Below are 23,856 nucleotides of genomic sequence, written 5' to 3'. Positions count from 1 at the left end.
AATGGGCTGAATGGCTTCCTTCTGCACTGCAGGGATTCTATGATTCTAAGTCTTATTTAATGGTAACTAATAGAAAACAGGGTAAAGGTCATGGAGACTGTATGATGCAATAACCTTGTAGCTGAGAGATAAAAGTGGGAACTATATAGCACAAAGTTGGTTGATTGGAGGTTACTCAATTCAAGAACTGTAATGCGAGGTTTTTCACATACCTCACACTACCGTGTCTTCTATTGAAACTATCAGCTTCAAACTTGGCTCTATTGTAATTCACCAGAAAGCAAAACCATGGAGCTGTTCACACCATTTGTCTGAAGGGTCTGTCTTTCAACAGAGTTACAGTGGGCGACTGGGAGAACTCCTCATTTCAGAACAAATGCATTTACTTTTAAATGTAAATTATTTTATTAAAAATCCTTTCTGTGGCCAAAAACTCTTGAAACATGATATAATCCAAACAAACCAAATTATTGATTTGTGCAACACTAGGTCAGAATTGGGATGTCTTATGGTGCAGTGGGTAGTGTTCCTGCCTCTAAGCCGGAAGCTCCAGATTCAAATCCCACTCCGGAACTTGAATGCCAAGGTGTGTTCATAACTCGGCCAAACAGTTTAAGTATCAACTTGTAAATCCTTCCAATGCACACCAATTGCAGGTGATAGGAGTGGGATAGATTCCTGGTCAGCCATGAGATGAAAGGAAAATTGGAGCCCCTACCATTTGGACTCCATGGGGAACCTGTTGGCTTAGTTGGTTTGATGGCTGATGTGGATCAGAGTGGTCCCAACAACTTGAGTCAATCCCTGTTCCGGTCAGGGTGGATTTGGGACCTGCCTCCTTTCTCCACTTGTGGGCAGGTCATGGCACTGTGGGTCAGACCTGCCTTCAGACAGAAAACTGAAGAACAAGGTCATAATTCCAATACCATTAGCCAGTTTATGGCAGGATAGCACTTTTCACTCATGCTTCTCCATGGCGAGTAGCTTCACCCTCGGCCAGGCTGACAGATAGAGCAATATTCAGCAACACCTACCTCTCAAGAAGGGAAGAACCTGGAAGGCAGGTCAGTCTTGCCTGTTCTCGGGCTAATTTCAGAACGAGACTGACATTCCGAGGCCTGGGAACAGGCTGCCTCTCAGTTAGGAACAGTTATAATGTGGGACAATCAGAGGAAGATGAAAATATCTCAGAGTCCAAAAATGTTGCATTTTGGATCCATTTAGGCGGTAATTGTCACTTTTTTTAACAAATCAAGTTTTGACGGACAACCTCAATTAATAATAATCAGAATTAATAGAAAATAGCAGTTTATCATAGTGTCCAAAACAGGATTTGGAAATCAATTACAAAATCTGAATATTTTCAAAGGATATCTCAGTGGCCAAATGCCACACCAAAACATAGATAAGGAGGGTCACGCTTTTGCATCTTTGAACTCTGCAGTGTGTCTGGGCCAATTGCTCTCCATATTCATGAGCTACAGGAAAAATATCATGATGTGGAGATGCCAGCATTGGACTGGGGTGGGCACAGCAAGAAGCCTCACAACACCAGGGTAAAGTCCAACAGATTTATTTGGACTCATGAGCTTTTGGAGTGCTGCTCCTTCATCAGGCGAGTGGGCAAAATATCATCCAGGATTCATGACCCTAGTCACTGTCCAGTGTCATGCTGGACTGTATGTGACATTGCCTGCCGTATGGGATGTGAATTCTATGCGAGCGCAGGACCAGGTTTGGCAGTGGAGGCCCCACAAATGACCCACATTGATGTTCAGCCCTTTTGGAAGAGAAAGAAAGAGAACTCTTGAGAGAAAAAGCAATACTGGACATCCCAAGATGAAACAATTACTGAGGCTGGATATGGCAAGTGGGCCTCAGACAACATATCACTTCCAGGAGGGTCAGATTCATCAACTTTGACCAGATGGCGAGAGAAAGGAATAGACTGGGACTTTCACATGGGTCAACCACACTCCTTGATAGGACAAAGGCAGAGTATTATTGTCCGTCCATTAAGAGCCACCGTCCTTTCCTAACCAGAGATAGTTGAGAGGTGAGAGATGAAACAAACAGGAAAAATATAAAACTTTTCTATCATTGTCCAACATCTTGACACACCATAATCTCACATACCTGTACCACAGCAGACATCGAGCACTACAGAGTCACTGTCTGCCCTGATCAGATCACAAACAGTTTGATAAAGGACCTCTGCTCCTTCAGTATTCACCTGGAAGAAGGCATCTGGAGAGATTCGGAAGGTCAGGCCCAATACCTCCTCGAAGATATAGGGAACGCCATAGAGGAGCTGATAGGGTGACTCCTCATGGAGGCAGCGGGTCATTGTGCTATCAGTGAAAACACACACCATTACAAAAAGAATCTACACATTCGAGAAAAAGGAGATAAGGATTAAGAAAGGTATGAAGCCCCCAAACCTACTTTCTCTATAAATCAGTGACAATTGCGAGTCCTGGCTTTTAAATGAGGCATTAAGCTGAGGTCTTGTCCGCTATCTCGGATGGTTTGAAACATCCCATGGTCCAATTCAGTGTCCAGGCCAAAATCTCTCTCTAATCTAACATCATTAAAAGCAGCTTATCTCACTAGTGTTTATAGGATTTTGCTATTTGCAAATTAGCTGCCATGTTGCCTAGGTACCAACTCTCGTCATAGTTTTCAGATTAAAGCATAAGCCTGCCCCACTTATAGATACATCTACATGTTTGACAGCTGTATGTTTAGCTATTCTGTACATGCAAGGAGGCAAGGCAGTTATGTTTTGTCCTGGGCTCCACTGTAGCCTTTTCACCATCTCACCTCTGTACCCCAGTGCCACAAGACCACTAGTGTTTGGTATGCTGAGCTAATGGTAAAGGTTATGGAGCTTGACTGATGCAATAGCCTTTTAGCTAAAGGATAAAAGCAAGAATAATGTAACAGAAAGTTGGGAAAATGAAGGGATAGGCACATTGCGACTCAGTTCAGCAAAAGTAATAGGAGGTTCCTTGCAACATCTTTTGTTGTCTATTATCACATTACAAGAGGTGTCCGTACTTCAAAGATATCTCATCCTTGACTATAGCTTAGTTCGCTGAGGTGGCAACTACCATTGATAAATCTTGCAGAAGATAAAACTCAGTGAAGTTTTCTCCCCACTCTCCAGTAGCAATTGAGTGAAACTGCAAAATGTTAACCCAACTTTACAATCCACATTTACAGTTCAGACCAATGTAATGCGCAGGTATCTCACTCACCATGTGAGCACGACATGATTACAACTTCTTTACAGTGAATGATCAGATCTATCTGCCCTTATCCTTGGAAACTTCAGTTTAATTCTTAAACAGATTTTTTTGCCAACCCTGACCATACAACAATTTTGCTGGGTGGCCCTAATGGCTCAGTACAACACGATCTCCCACACCAGCTGTAATTGTCGCAACATCCAACAAGAGTTGTTCTGAGACTTCAGGTTGCTCTGTTTCAGAGACCAATGTCTACCCAGAACTGGGCTGACAGGACTCGTGACAACACTGAGTAGATTGATAACCAAAAAAAATAATTTAATGATGGGTTGGAACTCTAATCGAAAGTCAAACTTGAGAACAAGCAGCTTATCAGCATTAGCAATGTTTAGATAGAACAAATACCTCTCTTGAAAGTATAGGGAGGTCAATTCACATGCAGCTCCCGGTCCAATGGTAAAATATTCCACCAGTGATTTCTGATGTTTGCTAATTTCCTCCTGTAAAAATCAAACAAATAAAATTCTACAAGAACATATCTTCCTCCTTGATCCATAATTCCCTCCCCAATGGAACATCTAAATATTGAACTCATTACATTCATTGAATTCGACCAAACCTGCTCAATAAATAAGCTAAAGATAGCAACAACTCACCTTTTAGTTCTCAATCAATAGTTAGGCACATGGGAATGGACAAAAATCAGAAATCGTGACTTCTTTTAGAAACCACAAGAGAGGAGGGTTTGGATCAAGAGTACTGCAGACAGCAATGCAGGCAAAAAGGTCATGTCTTTCTGTGGGCTTACTACTACTTTGACAGTTTTATATAAAGTCAAGAATGGGCCCCTTCCCAATTCACCATCAGTTCACGTGTTGGCTGCGGCTAGTTTGAATAAGAGCTAAATCAAATTTCCAAACTGAAATCGCAGAAACATCATGCCCAATATGAATTGCACAAACTGTAAAAATAGTTCAATAGAAAAAAATTACTATATTGTTGGAAATGCCTGAGGCTGAGGTACAGATCAGGCTGTCAATGGTATCACTCATACCTTTGTCAGAACATCTAGATTCAAACCCCAGCCCCTGAGACTGGAGCACAAAATCCAAGCTGACATTCGAATGCAGTGCTGAGGGAGTTCTTCAATGTGGTGTTCATGAACTGATAGCTTTCAGGTGGGTGTAAAAAAAATGTCCTGCACTATTCAAAGAAAATGTTCCTCTTTTCCTGCTTGGCATTTACCCCTCAACCAACTTCACTAGAAGAGATATGAACACTATCACATTGCTGTTTCTGGGCCCTACTTTGTCCAAAACAGCTGCTGTCTTTCTGACAAAAACAAGAGGCCACACTTCAAAAAGCACTTTGCCGGTTGCAAAGCAGTTTAGGATGGCTTGATGTGATAAAAGGTGCTATATAAATGCAATTTTTATCTTTATTTTCATAAGTATCTCCTTACAGAGAGAAGAAATTAAAAGTTGGCTCTGGTAGTCACAGGGTATTAGATGATAATCTCCTACAATAGTGTCTGTTGGTGCCAAACTACACCTGGGAAATTACATTCTGCTGCATGAGGGAGTCTGCAATGTGCGGTATGTATAAATGATCAGATTCAACCAACGCAACTGCTGTTGTTCTCAGAAACAAATCAAACATGGCTGAACAGTACCTTCACCAGGTCCTGAGGATGGAAGTAGACAATGGCCATCGTATCCCCCCTCCTGTTTGTGCGGATTGTGATTTCCCGCCAGTGTCCTCCTTTGTGAAATAGGATGCAGGGGTCCAGTGGAGAATGCCGGATAAACTGCTCATAATCCTATGAGGTGGTGAAAAAGAGTACAAATCAATTAAAGCAGCAACACTTTTCTAACCATGTTTTCTTCCTCCCTTCCGAGAGGAATGACAGTGGTCTCCAGTGTCAAGGTCGAAAGCTGATCACTTGTATGTCAGTAAACCTCACTGAGACCTTTGACTGCATCAGACATTCCTCTGACATGAGTAATTTGTAAGAAGTCTAACAACACCAGGTTAAAGTCCAACAGGTTTATTTGGTAGCAAAAGCCACTAGCTTTCGGAACAGGCTGTCCCTTCGTCAGGTGGGTGGGAGTGCTGATTACAAACAGGGCACAAAGACACAAACTCAATTTACATGAATAATGATTGGAATGTGAATGTGAAAGGGGCTTCTTACTGTGTTTACCCCAGTCCAACGCCGGCATCTCCACATCATGAGTAATTTGGTCACAGAAACCCTGTCCACTTAAGCTATGCCAAGGTGAATTATACTGCCACATTGGCTGTAGTCAGTTTATTTGCTGCAAATCAGGGGCTGAACAGGAGGTCCTTCTGATCTGCCTTGGCTATTGCTCTGACAAATAAAATCCTTTCATGGGATGTGGGCATCACTGACTTATCTCTAATTTCCCTTCAGGTCGTGATGAGCCACCGTATTGAACCACCACAATCTGTTGGGACTGTTCGGGAGTGGTTTGGTACAACTGAATGGCTTGGCAGACCATTTCCAAGGTAGCCACAATATTGTGGGTCTGGACTCATATCAGCCAGAGACCAGGTAAGGACAGCAGATTCCCTTCCCTAAAGGAGTTTTTATTATCACCGATAGATTTAGGATTGTCATTACTAAGGCTAGCTTTTCAATTTGAGATTTTTATTAATCAATTGAATTTAAATTCCAACAGCTCTCATGGTGAGATTTGAACCCGTGTCCCAGAGCATTAGTCTGGGCCTCTGGATTACTAGACCAATGACATTACCACTATGCCATTACCTCTTCTTGGCCAATGACAAACGATCAGTTCTAAGTTTAGAAATTCATCTCACTAACAGTGCATTTTCCAATCAAAAGGGACTTGAAGTTATCATAGGAACTTGACTTACTCTGGCTACTTGCTTGTGTTTCTCAGGCATGTTCACCAGATGGTCTGAATGGGTACAAACAATATTTCTCCCTGCAAAGAATAGAAACATCTATATCAAGGCACTTCGTACAATTATCATACAAAATCTGACACTGAGCTACACCTGGCAATGAGTCTGGTCTCGGGAAAGGGGGGGGGCCTGGCTGCCTCGAGAAAGGGGGGTGTGAGCGCGAAGACAGACCAGTCGTCTGCGTCAACACGAGGCACGTGTGTGAGAACATGAGAGAGATGTGTCATAGAATCCCTACAGAAGGTGAAGGCGAGGCGAGGTGCCCACCCCCTGGGCACCCACACTGGGTGCCCGCGCGTCGATGCGACGCCCGCGCGCACGTCAATGAGCAGTGTTCATTCATCTGTTGTCGTAGCGTCTGTCCCGAGGCATGGTACATTGGGGAAACCATGCAGGCGCTACGACAACGGATGAATGAACACCGCTCAACTATCACCAGGCAAGACTGTTCTCTTCCTGTTGGGGAACACTTCAGCGGTCACGGGCATTCGGCCTCTGATCTTCGGGTAAGCGTTCTCCAAGGCGGCCTTCACGACACACGACAACGCAGAGTTGCTGAGCAGAGACTGATAGCCCAGTTCCGCACACATGAGGACGGCCTAAACCAGGATGTTGGGTTTATGTCACACTATCTGTAACCCCCACGACTTGCCTGGACTTGCAAAATCTCACTAACTGTCCTGTCTGGATACAACACACATCTCTTTAACCTGTGCTTAATGCTCTCTCCACTCACCTTGTCTGTACCTTTAAGGCTTGATTAGCTGTAAAGACTCGCATTCCAATCATTATGCTGTAAATTGAGTTTGTGTCTTTATATGCCCTGTTTGTGAACAGATCTCCCACTCACCTGACGAAGGAGCAGCGCTCCGAAAGCTCGTGGCATTTGCTATCAAATAAGCCTGTTGGACAACCAATTAATACAGCAGCCTCCTGCAAAAGCATGTGCATATCAGAGGTGGGAGAGAAACATAAGGAAACCCCAAGCTCACAGCTCACGTGCGAGGGATAGGTCAAATAATTATAGGCTGGTCAGTCTGACTTCAGTGGTGAACAAATTATTAGAATCAATTTCGAGGGCCAGGGTGATCATCACTTAGTAAAGCGAGGATTAATCAGGGATCATCAGCATAGTTTTGTTAAGGAAAAGTCATGTCTTCCTAACTTAATTGATTTTTTTGAGGAAGTAACAAGGAGGATTTGTGAGGGCCGTGCAGTGAATGCTGGTGGATGTTACATGGATATTAGTAAGGCATTTGACAAGGTCCAATCTGGTAAACTAATCAGAAAAGTAAAAGCCCATGGGATACAAAAGTATGTGGTGAACTGGATCCAAAATTGGCCACCCTTGTTCACAGGATTCAGTGCTGTACCAGCCTGTAGTTTTAGACACTGAAGTGTCAAGGTAACAATGGACTAGATACTACAGGTAACATAACCTCAAGCACGTTCAAGTCAATGATGATACAATTGCCAAACACAAAACAACACAGTCACTGCTCACCTTTACCAGTTCCAATGTAATGCCCGACCGTTTTGGGATTGCCATCAGGCCCTCTGTTCACAGAGAAAGTTGACTTGTTGCGATATCCAACAGTAACTGGCTGCAAAGAGGAAGGATTGGTCAGTGTACAGAATTCAGGTATCCAGGAGATTTATACTTGCAGCAGTCACCAGTTCATGATGGTGAGTGCACAAACATTCAGAGCTACCAGAAAAGAGAGTAAAATGGGTGATTTTATTCATTGAAGATCATCTCTTCAATGCCTATCGCCAAAGGTATCTTTCCTGATAATGCTGTTTGTTCACTCGCATGTATGTATGACTTCTGTAATAATCCACCACGAACACAACTGATTGGCACAAGGAATTGTGTTTTTAATCTGTAAATTATAAATCTATCAGACTTTGTGGCTGCTCTCATAGCTTGCTGCCAGAAAGTCACTCTGTCTGCACATTTAGGACGGAGGCTTTTTGCCCTTGTTTTACTTGCAGAGATGTGAGGTTGGAATCATATAGTCCGGATGTCAGCACTGGAACAGCCTGCTTCCACTGAAAGTATGAGATTAAATTTCCCTGTGCGGCCTGTGTTCACATCTCCCATTTGCAGCTTAGCTGAATTTGTAGCATTCTTGCTGAATCAGAAAGCTGTGCTTGAGAGTATTATCTAGGCTGATACTTCAATACAATCTTGATGGCCTGCAGCATCACTTGTGAGACCAAATCTTGGAGGAGACATTCAATCTGTTGAGGTGGGCATAAAGGATCACATCTATCATTCAAAAAGGAGTTGGAAATATAATCCTGGCCAATATTTCTCTCTCAACAATCTCTTGTTTGTGGGATTTTGCTTGTGCCCATCATGCACAGTGACTCTATTTCAAATAGTTACCCATTGGCTTTGGAACCCGAGTTAAATCCAGTTGAGAAGAGACTAACTGCCCCTCCACAAGTAGTAATGGGAATTATCAAGTCACCCAGAAGTACGTTTGCTCTGTATAAAAGCAGTGACTCTGCTGGGGAACAGTTTGTTGGCGGCAGGTGCATTGGACAAAAGGTTGAACAAACAAAACCATTTATTGGGCAATGCCTTGGCTAATCAGGCTCAAGCTGAAGTTCTGAGAGAAACAAGTTTTAGTGAGGAGCTGAAGGGAATCAGCATTAGAGGAGAAATGGTTTGGGGGAAATTGATGGGATTGAGGTGGATAAATCTCCAGGTCCTGATAATCTTCATCCCAGAGTACTTAAGAAAGTGGCTCTGAAAATAGTAGATCCATTGGTAGTTATTTTCCAAAATTCTTTGGACTCTGGACTGGTTGCTACAGATTGGAGGGTAGTTAATGTAAGCCTGCTTTTCAAAAAGGGAGGTAGAGAGAAAACAGGGAACTATAGACCAGTGAGCTGGTACTGGGGAGGTTGCGAGAGTTCATTATCAAGGATTTCATAACTCAGCATTCGGAAGGCAGTGGTATAATCAGACAAAGTCAGCGTGGATTTACAAAAGGGAAATCATGCTTGACAAATCTATTGGAATTCTTTGAGGATGTAACTAGTCGAGTTGACCAAGGAGAACCAGTGGATGTGGTTTATTTAGACTTTCAAAAGACTTTCGACAAGGTCTCACATAACAGACTACCTTGTAAAGTTAAAGCACATGGGTTTGCAGGTAATGTCTTGAGATGGATAGAAAGCTGGTTAGTAGATAGGAAGCAAAGGGTTGGCATAAATGGGTCTTTTTCTGATTGGCAGTCAGTGATTAGTGGGGTTCCGCAGGGATCTGTGCGAGGACCCCAACTGTTCACATTATATATTAATGATTTGGAAGAGGAAACTGAATGTGTTATCTTCAAATTTGCAGATGAAGCAAAGTCTGGTGGGAGGGTGAGCTGTGAGGAGGATGGAATGATGCTTCAGCATCATTAGGACAGGCTGAGTATGTGGGCATCTGCATGGCAGATGCAGTATAATGTGGATAAATGTGAGGTTATCCACTTTGGTAGCAATAATTGGAAGACAAATTATTACTTGAATGGGTGTAAATTGAGAGAGGTGGATACTCAGCGAGACCTTGGTGTCCTCGTGCATCAGTTGCTGAAAGCAAGCATGCAGATACAGCAAGCAGTAAAGGCGGCAAATGGTATGTTGGCCTTCATAGCAAGAGGATATGAGTACAAGGATAGGGATGTTTTGCTGTAATTGTATAGGGTGTTGGTGAGGCCAAACCTGGAGTATTGTGTGCAGTTTTGGTGTCCTTACCTGAGGAAGGATGTCCTTGCTTTGCGGGAACAGCCAAAGTTTAAAAGGCTGATTCCTGGGATGGCAGGTCTGTCATATGAGGAGAGACTAAATCGGTGAGGGTTATATTCACTGGAGTTTAGAAGAGTGAGAGGGAATCTCATAGAAACTTATAAAAGTCTAACAGGGTTTAGATCCATGGTAGATTCAGAAAGAATGTTCCCAATGATGGGGGAGTCCAGAACTTGGGGTCATAGTTTGAGGATAAGGGATAAACATTTTAAAACTTGAGGAGAAATTTCTTCACCCAGAGGGTGGGGGGGGAGGTGTGAATGTGTGGAATTCACTATCACAGAAAGTAGTTGAGGCCAAAGCATTGTCGAATTTCAAGAAGAAATTAGATGTAGCTCTTGGGCTAAAGGGATTTGGGGGAAAGGGGAGATCAGGATATTGAGTTTGATGATCAGCCATGATCAAAATGAATGGTGAAGCAGGCTCAAAGGACCAAATGGCCTATTCCTGCTTCTAGTTTCTATGATTCTAAGCTGCCTGGTTAGTAAAAGGTTTTCAAACAGTACTTAGCAGTTAACTGTCAGTCCCCATCGACTGGTGCATTCTCCATGGCAATGCCTCTACTTGTCAGAGTCCATTTGCCAACCCATCAATACTCCCTTCTCTACAGGATAAGCTATTTTCCCACTTACATTGGTATTCTGGCAAAGTGTCCTGATGAGTGAAAGACAAAAAGCTTTGTCACGTCTTTTTCAGCAATACTCATACTTAAAGTAACACCAAACGACCATTTAAAATATATTACATACTTTTTTTGTAAAGGAAAACCGGAGAGGTTTTGTAGTGCAGTGTAGTGTCCTTACCTCTGGGCCAGAAGCTCTGCGCACTTGATGGCCAAGGACGTTTTGCTCATAACATGGCCAAACAGGTTGATTATCAGCCTGTAAGTTCTTCCAATATGCCTGATGGCAGATGGTAAGATTGGGAGTACTTTGCCAGGCATAATCATGGGCCAATCCAATGGAAGTCCATGGTTATTAATGCCCTCTTGGGGCATGGTACCTGAAGGAGCAGGAGAAAGGTAAGCTCCTTTCTTCTCTCCTGCCCTGTAGCATTGAGTGGTTCAGTCTATGCTGTTAGATACTGACCGAGGGGAGAGTTGAATGCAATGGGCAACAGACACCATCAGTCCCAGAACAATTGGTGATGCTGGTAGTGAGAAATTGAAGAGTCCTCTTCTGAGCTTCATATTTAATCTAGAAGGAAAGAGAACGTCCATGTTGATATGATAAATTTCATCCCCTCTGAAGTTCAATGAAGCAAGGCAACCATATTGCAAAATCACATGACCAGATGTTGAGTCAAGGATTTTTTATAGTTCCAATGAATACTACAGAATCAAAGTCAGTAGCCAACTCCCTGAAATCAGTACGTTATCAAACTAAACGCGGCGTCCTCTACCAAACAGCCAGTTAATGTGATCTTGCTGTCAGAGGTGGTCAAAGCATCCTGGAGGAGTAATTTTCGACCTGAGGCAATGGCAGCAGAAGGGGCTAAACAAAATCCTGCCCCTGGCACTTAGGATGCACCATTCTTGTATCAACTTACGCAGTACTTATAGCATGAAAAAGGTAACTCATGTACCTTTAGAGCTTTCCCTGAAATCATGAATGCTACTCGCCTTAAGTACTTTATGTGGAAGCAAGTTCTAACATGCTAGACACTCTCTTGGCAAAGAGGTTTCTCCTGAATTTCCGACAGACTTTATTAGTGACTACATTATATTGGCAGCCTCTAATTTTGGTCTCACCTGAAGATGGAAAAATCATCCCCATTTCAGGCCTATCAAACCAGATTTCAGATTTTAAAGACCTCTATCAAGTCATCCCACAGCCTTCTCTTCTTAAGATAAAATAGCCTCAGCCCGTTTGTTTTTTTCCCCTATAGTAATGAGCTGAAACACAGCAAGTTAAAGCTGGGCCACCAAAATACCTTCACCATCGCAAACACTAATTTCACTATTGATTGTTTTTCAGGGGGTACCCCAGGGATTGGCAAAACAAAATCCCTTTCCTTGCTCAACATGTAATGACCTAGATAGACTTGGATGTTCAGCACACAATTTCAAAATTTGAGGAGGACACAAATCTTGGAACTGTGAGGAGAATAGTGATAGACTTCAGGACGACACAGACAGGCTGGTGGATTGGGCAGATACCGGGCAGGTGAAATTTCAGTCAGAGAAGTGCACAGTAGTACCTTTCAGTAGGAATTAAAGAGGATAAGCAGAAAGGTTTTATAGGAATGGTTCAGTATGAGATATTTCAGTTATATGGTCAGACTGGCAAATTTGGGACCATTCTTAGAGCAGTTGAAGAGGAGATTTGATAGAGGCAATCAAAATCTCAAGGTGTGAACAGAAGTAGGTAGGATGAAGTTGTCTCCTTTGGCAGCATGGTTGAGAATGATAGGACACAGGTTCAAGGTGAATGGTAAAAGAACCAAAGGGGACATCAAAATTTTCTTTTACACAACAAGTAAGCTAGAATGCACTGGCCTGTGTGTGGTGGAGACACATTCAACCATGGCTTTCAAACAGAATTAGATCCCTACCCGAAGAAAAAATATTTGTAGTGCTATGGGGAATGGTAGGGGAGTATGACTAGCCAAGATGCTCTAATAGAGAGCTGGCACAGATACAAAAGGCCAAATGGCCTCCTGTGTTATAACTACCCTATTTTTCTAATATCGGGGAAGGTCTCAGCTAGCCACGATCATCCTCAACACCGGTGCCCCACAAGGCTGTATTCTCAGCTTCCTATTCTACTCCTTATACACCCATGACTGTGTGGCCAAATTCCCCTCCAATTTGATTTTCAAGTTTGCTGACGACACCACCGTAGTGGGACAAATCTCAAACAATGACGAGACAGAGTACACCAATGAGATAGAGAATCTGGTGAACTGGTGCGGCGACATTAATTTCTCCCTGAATGTCAACAAAACGAAAGAGATTGTCATCGACTTCAAGAAGCATAGAGGAGAACATGCCCCTGTCTACATCAATGGGGACAAAGTAGAAAGGGTCAAGAGCTTCAAGTTTTTAGGTGTCCAGATCACCAACAAAGTGTCCTGGTCCCCCCCCATGCCGACACTATAGTTAAGAAAGCCCATCAATGCCTCTACTTTCTCAGAAGACTAAGGAAATTTGGCAGGTCAGCTACGGCTCTCACTAACTTTTACAGATGCACCATAGAAAGCATTCTTTCTGGCTGTATCACAGCTTGGTATGGCTCCTGCCCTGCCCAAGACCGGAAGGAACTACAAAAGGTCGTGAATATAGTCCAATCATGTAAACCAACTCCCATCCATTGACTCTGTCTATACTTCCCGCTGCCTCGGCAAAGCAGCCAGCATAATTAAGGACCCTACGCACCCCAAACATTCTCTCTTCCACCTTCTTCCATCGGGAAAAAGATAAAGGTCTGAAGTCATGTACCAATCAACTCAAGAACAGCCTTTTAGAACCATAGAACCATAGAAAATTACAGCTCAGAAACAGGCCTTTTGGCCCCTCTTGTCTGTGCCGAACCATTTTATGCCTAGTCCCACTGACCTGCACTTGGACCATATCCCTCCACACCCCTCTCATCCATGAACCCGTCCAAGTTTTTCTTAAATGTTAAAAGTGACCCCGCATTTACCACTTTATCCGGCAGCTCATTCCACACTCCCACCACTCTCTGCGTGAAGAAGCCCCCCCTAATATTCCCTTTAAACTTTTCTCCTTTCACCCTTAACCCATGCCCTCTGGTTTTTTTCTCCCCTAGCCTCAGCGGATAAAGCCTGCTTGCATTCACTCGATCTATACCCATCAAAATCTTATACACCTCTATCAAATCTCCCCTCAATCTTCTACGCTTCAGGGAATAAAGTCCCAACCTATTCAATCTCTCTCTGTAACTCAGCTTCTCAAGTCCCGGCAACATCCTTGTGAACCTTCTCTGCACTCTTTCAATCTTATTTACATCCTTCCTGTAACTAGGTGACCAAAACTGTACACAATACTCCAAATTCGGCCTCACCAATGCCTTATATAACCTTACCATAACACTCCAACTTTTATACTCGATACTCCGATTTATAAAGGCCAATATACCAAAGGCACTCTTTACGACCTTATCCACCTGTGACGTCACTTTTAGGGAACTCTGTACCTGTATTCCCAGATCCCTCTGTTCAACTGCACTCTTCAGAGTCCTACCATTTACCCTGTACGTTCTTCTTTGGTTTGTCCTTCCAAAGTGCAATATCTCACACTTGTCTGCGTTAAATTCCATTTGCCATTTTTTAGCCCATTTTTCTAGTTGGTCCAAATCCCTCTGCAAGCTTTGAAAACCTTCCTCACTGTCCACTACACCTCCAATCTTTGTATCATCAGCAAACTTGCTGATCCAATTTACCACATTATCATCCAGATCATTGATATAGATGACAAACAACAATGGACCCAACACTGATCCCTGCGGCACACCACTAGTCACAGGCCTCCACTCAGAGAAGCAATCCTCCACAACCACTCTCTGGCTTTCTCCATTGAGCCAGTGTCTTATCCAATTTACTACTTCCCCATGTATACCCAGCGACTGAACCTTCCTAACTAACCTCCCATGAGGGACCTTGTCAAAGGCCTTGCTGAAATCCAGGTAGACAACATCCACCGCCTTCCCTTCATCCACTTTCCTGGTAACCTCCTCGAAAAACTCTAATAGATTGGTCAAACATGACCTACCACGCACTTTTCTCTGCTACCGTCAGACTATTGAATGGACCTACCTTGCATTAAGTTGATCTTTCTCTACACCCTAGCTATGAATATAACACTACATTCTGCACTCTCTCGTTTCCTTCTCTATGAACAGTATGCTTTGTCTGTGTAGCGTGCAAGAAATCATAGAAATCATAGAAACCCTACAGTACAGAAAGAGGCCATTCGGCCCATCGAGTCTGCACCGACCACAATCCCACCCAGGTCCTACCCCCATATCCCTACATATTTACCCGCTAATCCCTCTAACCTATGCATCTCAGGACACTAAGGGCAATTTAATCATGGCCAATCAACCTAACCCGCACATCTTTGGAATGTGGGAGGAAACCGGAGCACCCGGAGGAAACCCACGCAAACACGAGGAGAATGTGCAAACTCCACACAGACAGTGACCTAAGCCGGGAATCGAACCCAGGTCCCTGGAGCTGTGAAGCAGCAGTGCTAACCACTGTGCTACCGTGCCGCCCCAATACTTTTCACTGTATGCTAACACGTGACAATAATAAATCAAATCAAAAGATTCTGCAATGGCCATACACATTATTGGTATGCATTAAAACAGTAATAAATGTTACAGTCCAGAGCAAATGGACTGTGATCTTCTACTGTCCCCTGCAATGTACCAAGAAATGGAAGACATATAAATTACCCATTAAGGGGTATTGTTGCAAGGAGTGGGTATCAGAGACAGGGGTTAATGTAGTTCAAATTCTCCAACCCACAGTCTCTCTGGAGTAGGATCTGGGCAATTTTCAGCTTGCTGTTTCAACTTTAGTGTGCTTACCATTCATACAAATATGATTATGTGGACATTTCAAACCCTTCACAAACCTGCAGCTGCTCCTCATAGTTCATTCTCCAGAGTGGGGTCACGGTATCAGCCAGCCTGAGACAGAAAGAAAAGAAATGACAAAATGGGGTCACTTTTAACCTAAGTTGTGCATCAGGAAGCTGACAGGATCTGGTGAAAAGCCAGATTGTACAGTCCATCGAAGCAACTAAAGAATAACACTGAATGAAATGTAAAATCAGCTTTTCTCCCAATCTATTAGGTTTCCCACCTGATGAGTTAAGTTACCATTACCTCCAAATGTCTTCTGGACAAGAAGGACAAAACAATCTGTATGAAACACAGCACAAGAACCTGTCACTCGTTACCTTTAGAATGAGTCCCAGCAGCACTCAAACAAAAAACACAACCGTGTCTAGAAAGAACTATAGTTAAATAAAGATCAAATTTTAGTAACTGCTTCATTCACACAATCCTGTGCCAGTCTTGTGCACCATTCACTGCTGGCTTATGGCAGTAATTTATTGCTCAGTAGAACCATTCCACATTATCTGTTCTTGTCACTCCACACATCCATCTCAGGATCCACATCTCATTAGTATCCAGTCATTGTTCCTCTCTTTTTGATGTTGTCCAAGTTTCTGCACTATATAACAAGACCAGTCTCATAGCTTTCTTGTAGATTCTTCCTTTCACTTTCTATCATTGAAGCTCCACTACACTTCTTCTGATTACTCTATCCAAAGCTAAGCCGCTGATTAATTTCCAAACTTCCGTCTTCTGCCACCACTGGCCTCAGGAGTTATAATGTTTCTCCAGGTTTTCACCCATAATCTTTACACATTACTCTGATCCTTTTCCCTTAGCTCAAACTGACAGTCCAAATAGCGGGTCTTTACTCCAGTGCTTCTTTCCAGATACACAATCATGTTCTCATTATCCTCCCCAAACAGCTGCTACACTGAGCACAACTCTCAAATCACCCAGACATTATTTTCTGAAAGCAATTTACTTAGGACCTCAGTGATATTTAGCTGTGGAATAAAGTTACAGCTGACGATCACAAATGAATAACGAATGCAAGGAGTTAATAGGCAATGTTACATTTGTAGGAGGATTTTGAGATAATGGGAAGAATGAGATGATGTGAAATCTGGTCCACTGGAATTCTGTTCACAGAATTCCTTCAGTGCAGGAGGCCATTCGGCCCATCAAATCTGCAGCACCCTCCAAAAGAGTGTCTTACCCGGGCACACACCATAATCCCTATAACCTTATGCATTTATCTAACCTATCATCTTGGGACACAGGAGAAATTTAGCATGGCCAATCCACTTAATCTGAACATATGTAGACTGTGGGAGAAAACCCATGCAGATACAGGGAGAACATGCAAACTCCATACAGTCAGCCAAGGCTGGAATCGAACCCGGGTCCCTGGTGCTATGAGGCAATAGTGCTAACCACTATGCCACCGTGTCACTTGACTAATTAGTAAATCAACCCAGAGGGTTGATCCACTGGGATTTTGTCTAATTGAAATGGTTAAAAAGAGCTTTGGTCCATCAAAATTCTATGGAACTGGAATGAATCAGATTTACAGTTGAACACAGTATGAGTTCAACTGCAGATAATGAGGGCTAGACCAAGGCTTTTGTTTCTTCTGTGCAATTTGAACACTTAGTGCCTTTACTTAGGATTAAATTAAGCAAGTGTTTCATTGTTCCCCAAGCGGTCAATGTTCACCCCATTAAGCACAATTTCCCAATAAACACAGCTAATTGGCATGGCTCCTTATCATCAGAACAATGGGAGCTCAGATAGCTCAGTCAGTGCAGCTTCAGACTTCTAATCCAGGTTTCAAGTTCCTGCTCCAGCATTGCTGTCAGTTCAATATGTTCAGCTGGGGGCATAGTGCTTAGCACTGCTGCTTCACAGCTCCAGGGACTGGGTTTGATTCCAACCCTGAGTGACCGTCTGTGTGGAGGTTGTACCTTCTCCCCATGTCATGTGGGTTTCCTCTGGGTGCTATGGTGTCCTCCCATAATCCAAAATTATGCCGGTTAGGTGGGTTGACCACACGTAATGGCCCCTTAGTTTCCAAAATGTCTAGGTTAGGTGGATTAGCCATGGTAAATAGATGGGTTATAGGGTAGGGTGGGGCCTGGATAAGATACTCTTATCGAGCGCTGACTCGATGAGCCAAATTGCCTTCTTATGCACTATAGAGTTTCTATGGAAGTGGTTTGGAAGTTATCTTCCTGAACACAGCTGTTCCACCTTCATATCTTGCCGCAGTTTGCGCAACAACCGGTTAGCTCAGATGGTTAGGTCATGGTGCTGAGAATGCTGAAGTCAAGAGTTTGATCTCATACAGGCCAATGAGCTTTCTCACACCCAAAGCCACTGTCAATTCATTGAAATTGGCAACATTTTGCACCCCAAGGCCTTTCCATCTATCTTAAAGTCTTGTGGCACAATGGGTTAGTGTCCCTGCGCCACAAGTTCCGGGTTTGAGTCCCACCCCTGGACTTGATGGCCAAGGAAGGTGTGTTCATAATGCGGCCGAACAGGTTAAGTGCCAACCTGCAAAATCCTTCCAACATACCAATGGTTGGTCGTAAGAGCGGGAGACAGTCCTAATCAGTCATGTTTGATGCCCCACTCAACCCTCCGGCGACAGACCAGCGACCGGTTCCAGGAAAAATATTGATCTGGAAACAAAGGTCTGCCTTGTGCACCATGTGTGGGAGATGAGACAAACAATCCGCAGAACAAACTCAGACATGCACCCAATGAATGGAAACGTTATAGAGGAGACAGTGGCACAGTGACTAATAATCAAGAAACCGAAGCTAATGTCTTGGGGACATGGAATCAAATCCCACCACCAGAGCTAGTGGAGTTTAAATTCAATGAATACATGTGGAATATAAAGCTAGTCCTGTAAGTGGTGACAACAGAACATTTGGGAAAAAAATTAGATGGTGATGAGGTTGCAAAATTAACTTCAAGTCCTGGGTGAATCATCTTAAGGAGGAGCTTTCTGAATTCTCATCAAGGCAAGGGACAAGTCAATCTGGTCAGCATTAAATAGCAACACTGGAGATGGCAGAGGACAATGATCCATCAATGAGGAGGGATGAAGAAAGGGAGAACAGATCTAAGAAAAAAAAATGTTTTTGAATAATAACTACACAGTGTCACCTTTCTTCCCAAGTTATGTTCGTGCTGGGAGACGTTGCAGTTTTGCCAGATTTTCGCCTTTTCGCCGAATGCTTCCTCACAATTTCTTGTTTTGTTGCAGTGGTTGAGCCAAGGATTTGACCAAAAGTCACATTTTTACAGCATCTTTGGGAGGTGTGGAAACAAAAGAGTTGGTGACTTATCAACCGGGGGACAATCCCTAACAGACGAGTTAGAGAAGCAGCTGACATAGTCGCATCTACAGAAAGAGAGGAAATCCATTAGATGAAAGCTTTAGCATCATATTTCAGAAGAAAGTTTTCTTGACCCAACATTGCCATAGTATTAAGCTACTCAGCCATTTAATCAGAATCAATCTCCATACTTCTGAATGGCTAAGTGAGTATATTCAGCCGGCAGCTAGGACAGAGAGCTGGAAAACTCCATGTTAACTTTTGGTTGGAGCGGAATTGGTTGATTTCAGTGGTGTGGGTATACTGACTTAGCAATCACTCAGAAGGAGGACATTATTGGGCTATCACACCCATAGAAACATAGAATCCCTCCTATGCAGAAAGAGGCCATTTGGCCTATCGAGTCTGCACCGATTCTCTGGACGAGCATCCCAACCAGACCTTCCCCTCATAGCCACACACATTTACCATGGCTACTCCACCTAAACTTCTCATCTTGGGACAGTAAGCAGCAATTTAGCCGCTTAGTAAATGGGGGGAGAGCGGGGGGGGTTGGTGGGGAGAGAGCGGGGGGGGTTGGTGGGGAGAGAGCGGGGGGGGGGTGATGGGGAGCAGAGCAGGGGGGGGCAGGTGATGGGGGCAGAGCGGGAGTGGTGGGGTGGGGCGAAGGGGGCAGAGCGGGGGGCGACGGGGGCAGAGCGGGGGGCGACGGGGGCAGAGCGGGGGGGCGACGGGGGCAGAGCGGGGGGGCGACGGGGGCAGAGCGGGGGGGCGACGGGGGCAGAGCGGGGGGGCGACGGGGGCAGAGCGGGGGGGCGACGGGGGCAGAGCGGGGGGGCGACGGGGGCAGAGCGGGGGGGCGACGGGGGCAGAGCGGGGGGGCGACGGGGGCAGAGCGGGGGGGCGACGGGGGCAGAGCGGGGGGGCGACGGGGGCAGAGCGGGGGGGCGACGGGGGCAGAGCGGGGGGGCGACGGGGGCAGAGCGGGGGGGCGACGGGGGCAGAGCGGGGGGGCGACGGGGGCAGAGCGGGGGGGCGACGGGGGCAGAGCGGGGGGGCGACGGGGGCAGAGCGGGGGGGCGACGGGGGCAGAGCGGGGGGGCGACGGGGGCAGAGCGGGGGGGCGACGGGGGCAGAGCGGGGGGGCGACGGGGGCAGAGCGGGGGGGCGACGGGGGCAGAGCGGGGGGGCGACGGGGGCAGAGCGGGGGGGCGACGGGGGCAGAGCGGGGGGGCGACGGGGGCAGAGCGGGGGGGCGACGGGGGCAGAGCGGGGGGGCGACGGGGGCAGAGCGGGGGGGCGACGGGGGCAGAGCGGGGGGGCGACGGGGGCAGAGCGGGGGGGCGACGGGGGCAGAGCGGGGGGCGACGGGGGCAGAGCGGGGGGGCGACGGGGGCAGAGCGGGGGGGCGACGGGGGCAGAGCGGGGGGGCGACGGGGGCAGAGCGGGGGGCGACGGGGGCAGAGCGGGGGGGCGACGGGGGCAGAGCGGGGGGGCGACGGGGGCAGAGCGGGGGGGCGACGGGGGCAGAGCGGGGGGGCGACGGGGGCAGAGCGGGGGGGCGACGGGGGCAGAGCGGGGGGGCGACGGGGGCAGAGCGGGGGGGCGACGGGGGCAGAGCGGGGGGGCGACGGGGGCAGAGCGGGGGGGCGACGGGGGCAGAGCGGGGGGGCGACGGGGGCAGAGCGGGGGGGCGACGGGGGCAGAGCGGGGGGGCGACGGGGGCAGAGCGGGGGGGCGACGGGGGCAGAGCGGGGGGGCGACGGGGGCAGAGCGGGGGGGCGACGGGGGCAGAGCGGGGGGGCGACGGGGGCAGAGCGGGGGGGCGACGGGGGCAGAGCGGGGGGGCGACGGGGGCAGAGCGGGGGGGCGACGGGGGCAGAGCGGGGGGGCGACGGGGGCAGAGCGGGGGGCGACGGGGGCAGAGCGGGGGGTCGACGGGGGCAGAGCGGGGGGTCGACGGGGGCAGAGCGGGGGGTCGACGGGGGCAGAGCGGGGGGTCGACGGGGGCAGAGCGGGGGGTCGACGGGGGCAGAGCGGGGGGTCGACGGGGGCAGAGCGGGGGGTCGACGGGGGCAGAGCGGGGGGTCGACGGGGGCAGAGCGGGGGGTCGACGGGGGCAGAGCGGGGGGTCGACGGGGGCAGAGCGGGGGGTCGACGGGGGCAGAGCGGGGGGTCGACGGGGGCAGAGCGGGGGGTCGACGGGGGCAGAGCGGGGGGTCGACGGGGGCAGAGCGGGGGGTCGACGGGGGCAGAGCGGGGGGTCGACGGGGGCAGAGCGGGGGGTCGACGGGGGCAGAGCGGGGGGTCGACGGGGGCAGAGCGGGGGGTCGACGGGGGCAGAGCGGGGGGTCGACGGGGGCAGAGCGGGGGGTCGACGGGGGCAGAGCGGGGGGTCGACGGGGGCAGAGCGGGGGGTCGACGGGGGCAGAGCGGGGGGTCGACGGGGGCAGAGCGGGGGGTCGACGGGGGCAGAGCGGGGGGTCGACGGGGGCAGAGCGGGGGGTCGACGGGGGCAGAGCGGGGGGTCGACGGGGGCAGAGCGGGGGGTCGACGGGGGCAGAGCGGGGGGTCGACGGGGGCAGAGCGGGGGGTCGACGGGGGCAGAGCGGGGGGTCGACGGGGGCAGAGCGGGGGGTCGACGGGGGCAGAGCGGGGGGTCGACGGGGGCAGAGCGGGGGGTCGACGGGGGCAGAGCGGGGGGTCGACGGGGGCAGAGCGGGGGGTCGACGGGGGCAGAGCGGGGGGTCGACGGGGGCAGAGCGGGGGGTCGACGGGGGCAGAGCGGGGGGTCGACGGGGGCAGAGCGGGGGGTCGACGGGGGCAGAGCGGGGGGTCGACGGGGGCAGAGCGGGGGGTCGACGGGGGCAGAGCGGGGGGTCGACGGGGGCAGAGCGGGGGGTCGACGGGGGCAGAGCGGGGGGTCGACGGGGGCAGAGCGGGGGGTCGACGGGGGCAGAGCGGGGGGGCGACGGGGGCAGAGCGGGGGGGCGACGGGGGCAGAGCGGGGGGGCGACGGGGGCAGAGCGGGGGGTCGACGGGGGCAGAGCGGGGGGTCGACGGGGGCAGAGCGGGGGGGCGACGGGGGCAGAGCGGGGGGGCGACGGGGGCAGAGCGGGGGGGCGACGGGGGCAGAGCGGGGGGCGACGGGGGCAGAGCGGGGGGTCGACGGGGGCAGAGCGGGGGGGCGACGGGGGCAGAGCGGGGGGGCGACGGGGGCAGAGCGGGGGGGCGACGGGGGCAGAGCGGGGGGGCGACGGGGGCAGAGCGGGGGGGCGACGGGGGCAGAGCGGGGGGGCGACGGGGGCAGAGCGGGGGGGCGACGGGGGCAGAGCGGGGGGGCGACGGGGGCAGAGCGGGGGGGCGACGGGGGCAGAGCGGGGGGGCGACGGGGGCAGAGCGGGGGGGCGACGGGGGCAGAGCGGGGGGGCGACGGGGGCAGAGCGGGGGGGCGACGGGGGCAGAGCGGGGGGGCGACGGGGGCAGAGCGGGGGGGCGACGGGGGCAGAGCGGGGGGGCGACGGGGGCAGAGCGGGGGGGCGACGGGGGCAGAGCGGGGGGGCGACGGGGGCAGAGCGGGGGGGGCGACGGGGGCAGAGCGGGGGGGCGACGGGGGCAGAGCGGGGGGGCGACGGGGGCAGAGCGGGGGGGCGACGGGGGCAGAGCGGGGGGCGACGGGGGCAGAGCGGGGGGTCGACGGGGGCAGAGCGGGGGGTCGACGGGGGCAGAGCGGGGGGTCGACGGGGGCAGAGCGGGGGGGCGACGGGGGCAGAGCGGGGGGGCGACGGGGGCAGAGCGGGGGGTCGACGGGGGCAGAGCGGGGGGTCGACGGGGGCAGAGCGGGGGGGCGACGGGGGCAGAGCGGGGGGTCGACGGGGGCAGAGCGGGGGGGCGACGGGGGCAGAGCGGGGGTCGACGGGGGCGAGCGGGGGCGACGGGGCAGGCGGGGGCGACGGGGCAGAGCGGGGGTCGACGGGGGCAGAGCGGGGGGTCGACGGGGGCAGAGCGGGGGGTCGACGGGGGCAGAGCGGGGGGTCGACGGGGGCAGAGCGGGGGGTCGACGGGGGCAGAGCGGGGGGTCGACGGGGGCAGAGCGGGGGGTCGACGGGGGCAGAGCGGGGGGTCGACGGGGGCAGAGCGGGGGGTCGACGGGGGCAGAGCGGGGGGTCGACGGGGGCAGAGCGGGGGGTCGACGGGGGCAGAGCGGGGGGGTCGACGGGGGCAGAGCGGGGGGTCGACGGGGGCAGAGCGGGGGTCGACGGGGGCAGAGCGGGGGGTCGACGGGGGCAGAGCGGGGGGTCGACGGGGGCAGAGCGGGGGGTCGACGGGGGCAGAGCGGGGGGTCGACGGGGGCAGAGCGGGGGGTCGACGGGGGCAGAGCGGGGGGTCGACGGGGGCAGAGCGGGGGTCGACGGGGGCAGAGCGGGGGGTCGACGGGGGCAGAGCGGGGGGGGCGACGGGGGCAGAGCGGGGGGCGACGGGGGCAGAGCGGGGGGCGACGGGGGCAGAGCGGGGGGGGCGACGGGGGCAGAGCGGGGGGGCGACGGGGGCAGAGCGGGGGGCGACGGGGGCAGAGCGGGGGGGCGACGGGGGCAGAGCGGGGGGGCGACGGGGGCAGAGCGGGGGTCGACGGGGGCAGAGCGGGGGGGGCGACGGGGGCAGAGCGGGGGGGCGACGGGGGCAGAGCGGGGGTCGACGGGGGCAGAGCGGGGGGGCGACGGGGGCAGAGCGGGGGGGCGACGGGGGCAGAGCGGGGGGGCGACGGGGGCAGAGCGGGGGGGCGACGGGGGGCAGAGCGGGGGGGGCGACGGGGGCAGAGCGGGGGGGGCGACGGGGGCAGAGCGGGGGGGGCGACGGGGGCAGAGCGGGGGGGCGACGGGGGGCAGAGCGGGGGGGGCGACGGGT

The 23,856-nt window shown here is 50.8% G+C and overlaps 1 protein-coding gene across 1 annotated transcript; it reads right to left on the bottom strand.

Annotated features, from left to right (window-relative positions):
* Positions 1–2,136: 2,136 nt before the first annotated feature.
* LOC144490925 (tRNA (uracil-5-)-methyltransferase homolog B-like) lies at positions 2,137–19,012 on the bottom strand (the record flags this gene model as incomplete). Its single annotated transcript, XM_078208609.1, has 8 exons — positions 18,779–19,012; positions 15,613–15,667; positions 11,099–11,206; positions 7,708–7,807; positions 6,153–6,223; positions 4,924–5,070; positions 3,657–3,751; positions 2,137–2,351 (listed from the first exon to the last, which is right to left on the bottom strand). Coding segments are annotated over exons 1-8 (1,021 nt in total), but the record flags the coding sequence as incomplete, so codon positions are not given.
* Between the last annotated feature and the right edge of the window lie 4,844 nt (positions 19,013–23,856).

The sequence above is a fragment of the Mustelus asterias genome, unplaced genomic scaffold (genome assembly GCF_964213995.1).
Source record: "Mustelus asterias unplaced genomic scaffold, sMusAst1.hap1.1 HAP1_SCAFFOLD_4039, whole genome shotgun sequence".
Taxonomy (NCBI): Eukaryota; Metazoa; Chordata; class Chondrichthyes; order Carcharhiniformes; family Triakidae; genus Mustelus; species Mustelus asterias.
This window is presented reverse-complemented; position numbering and strand designations above follow the sequence as displayed.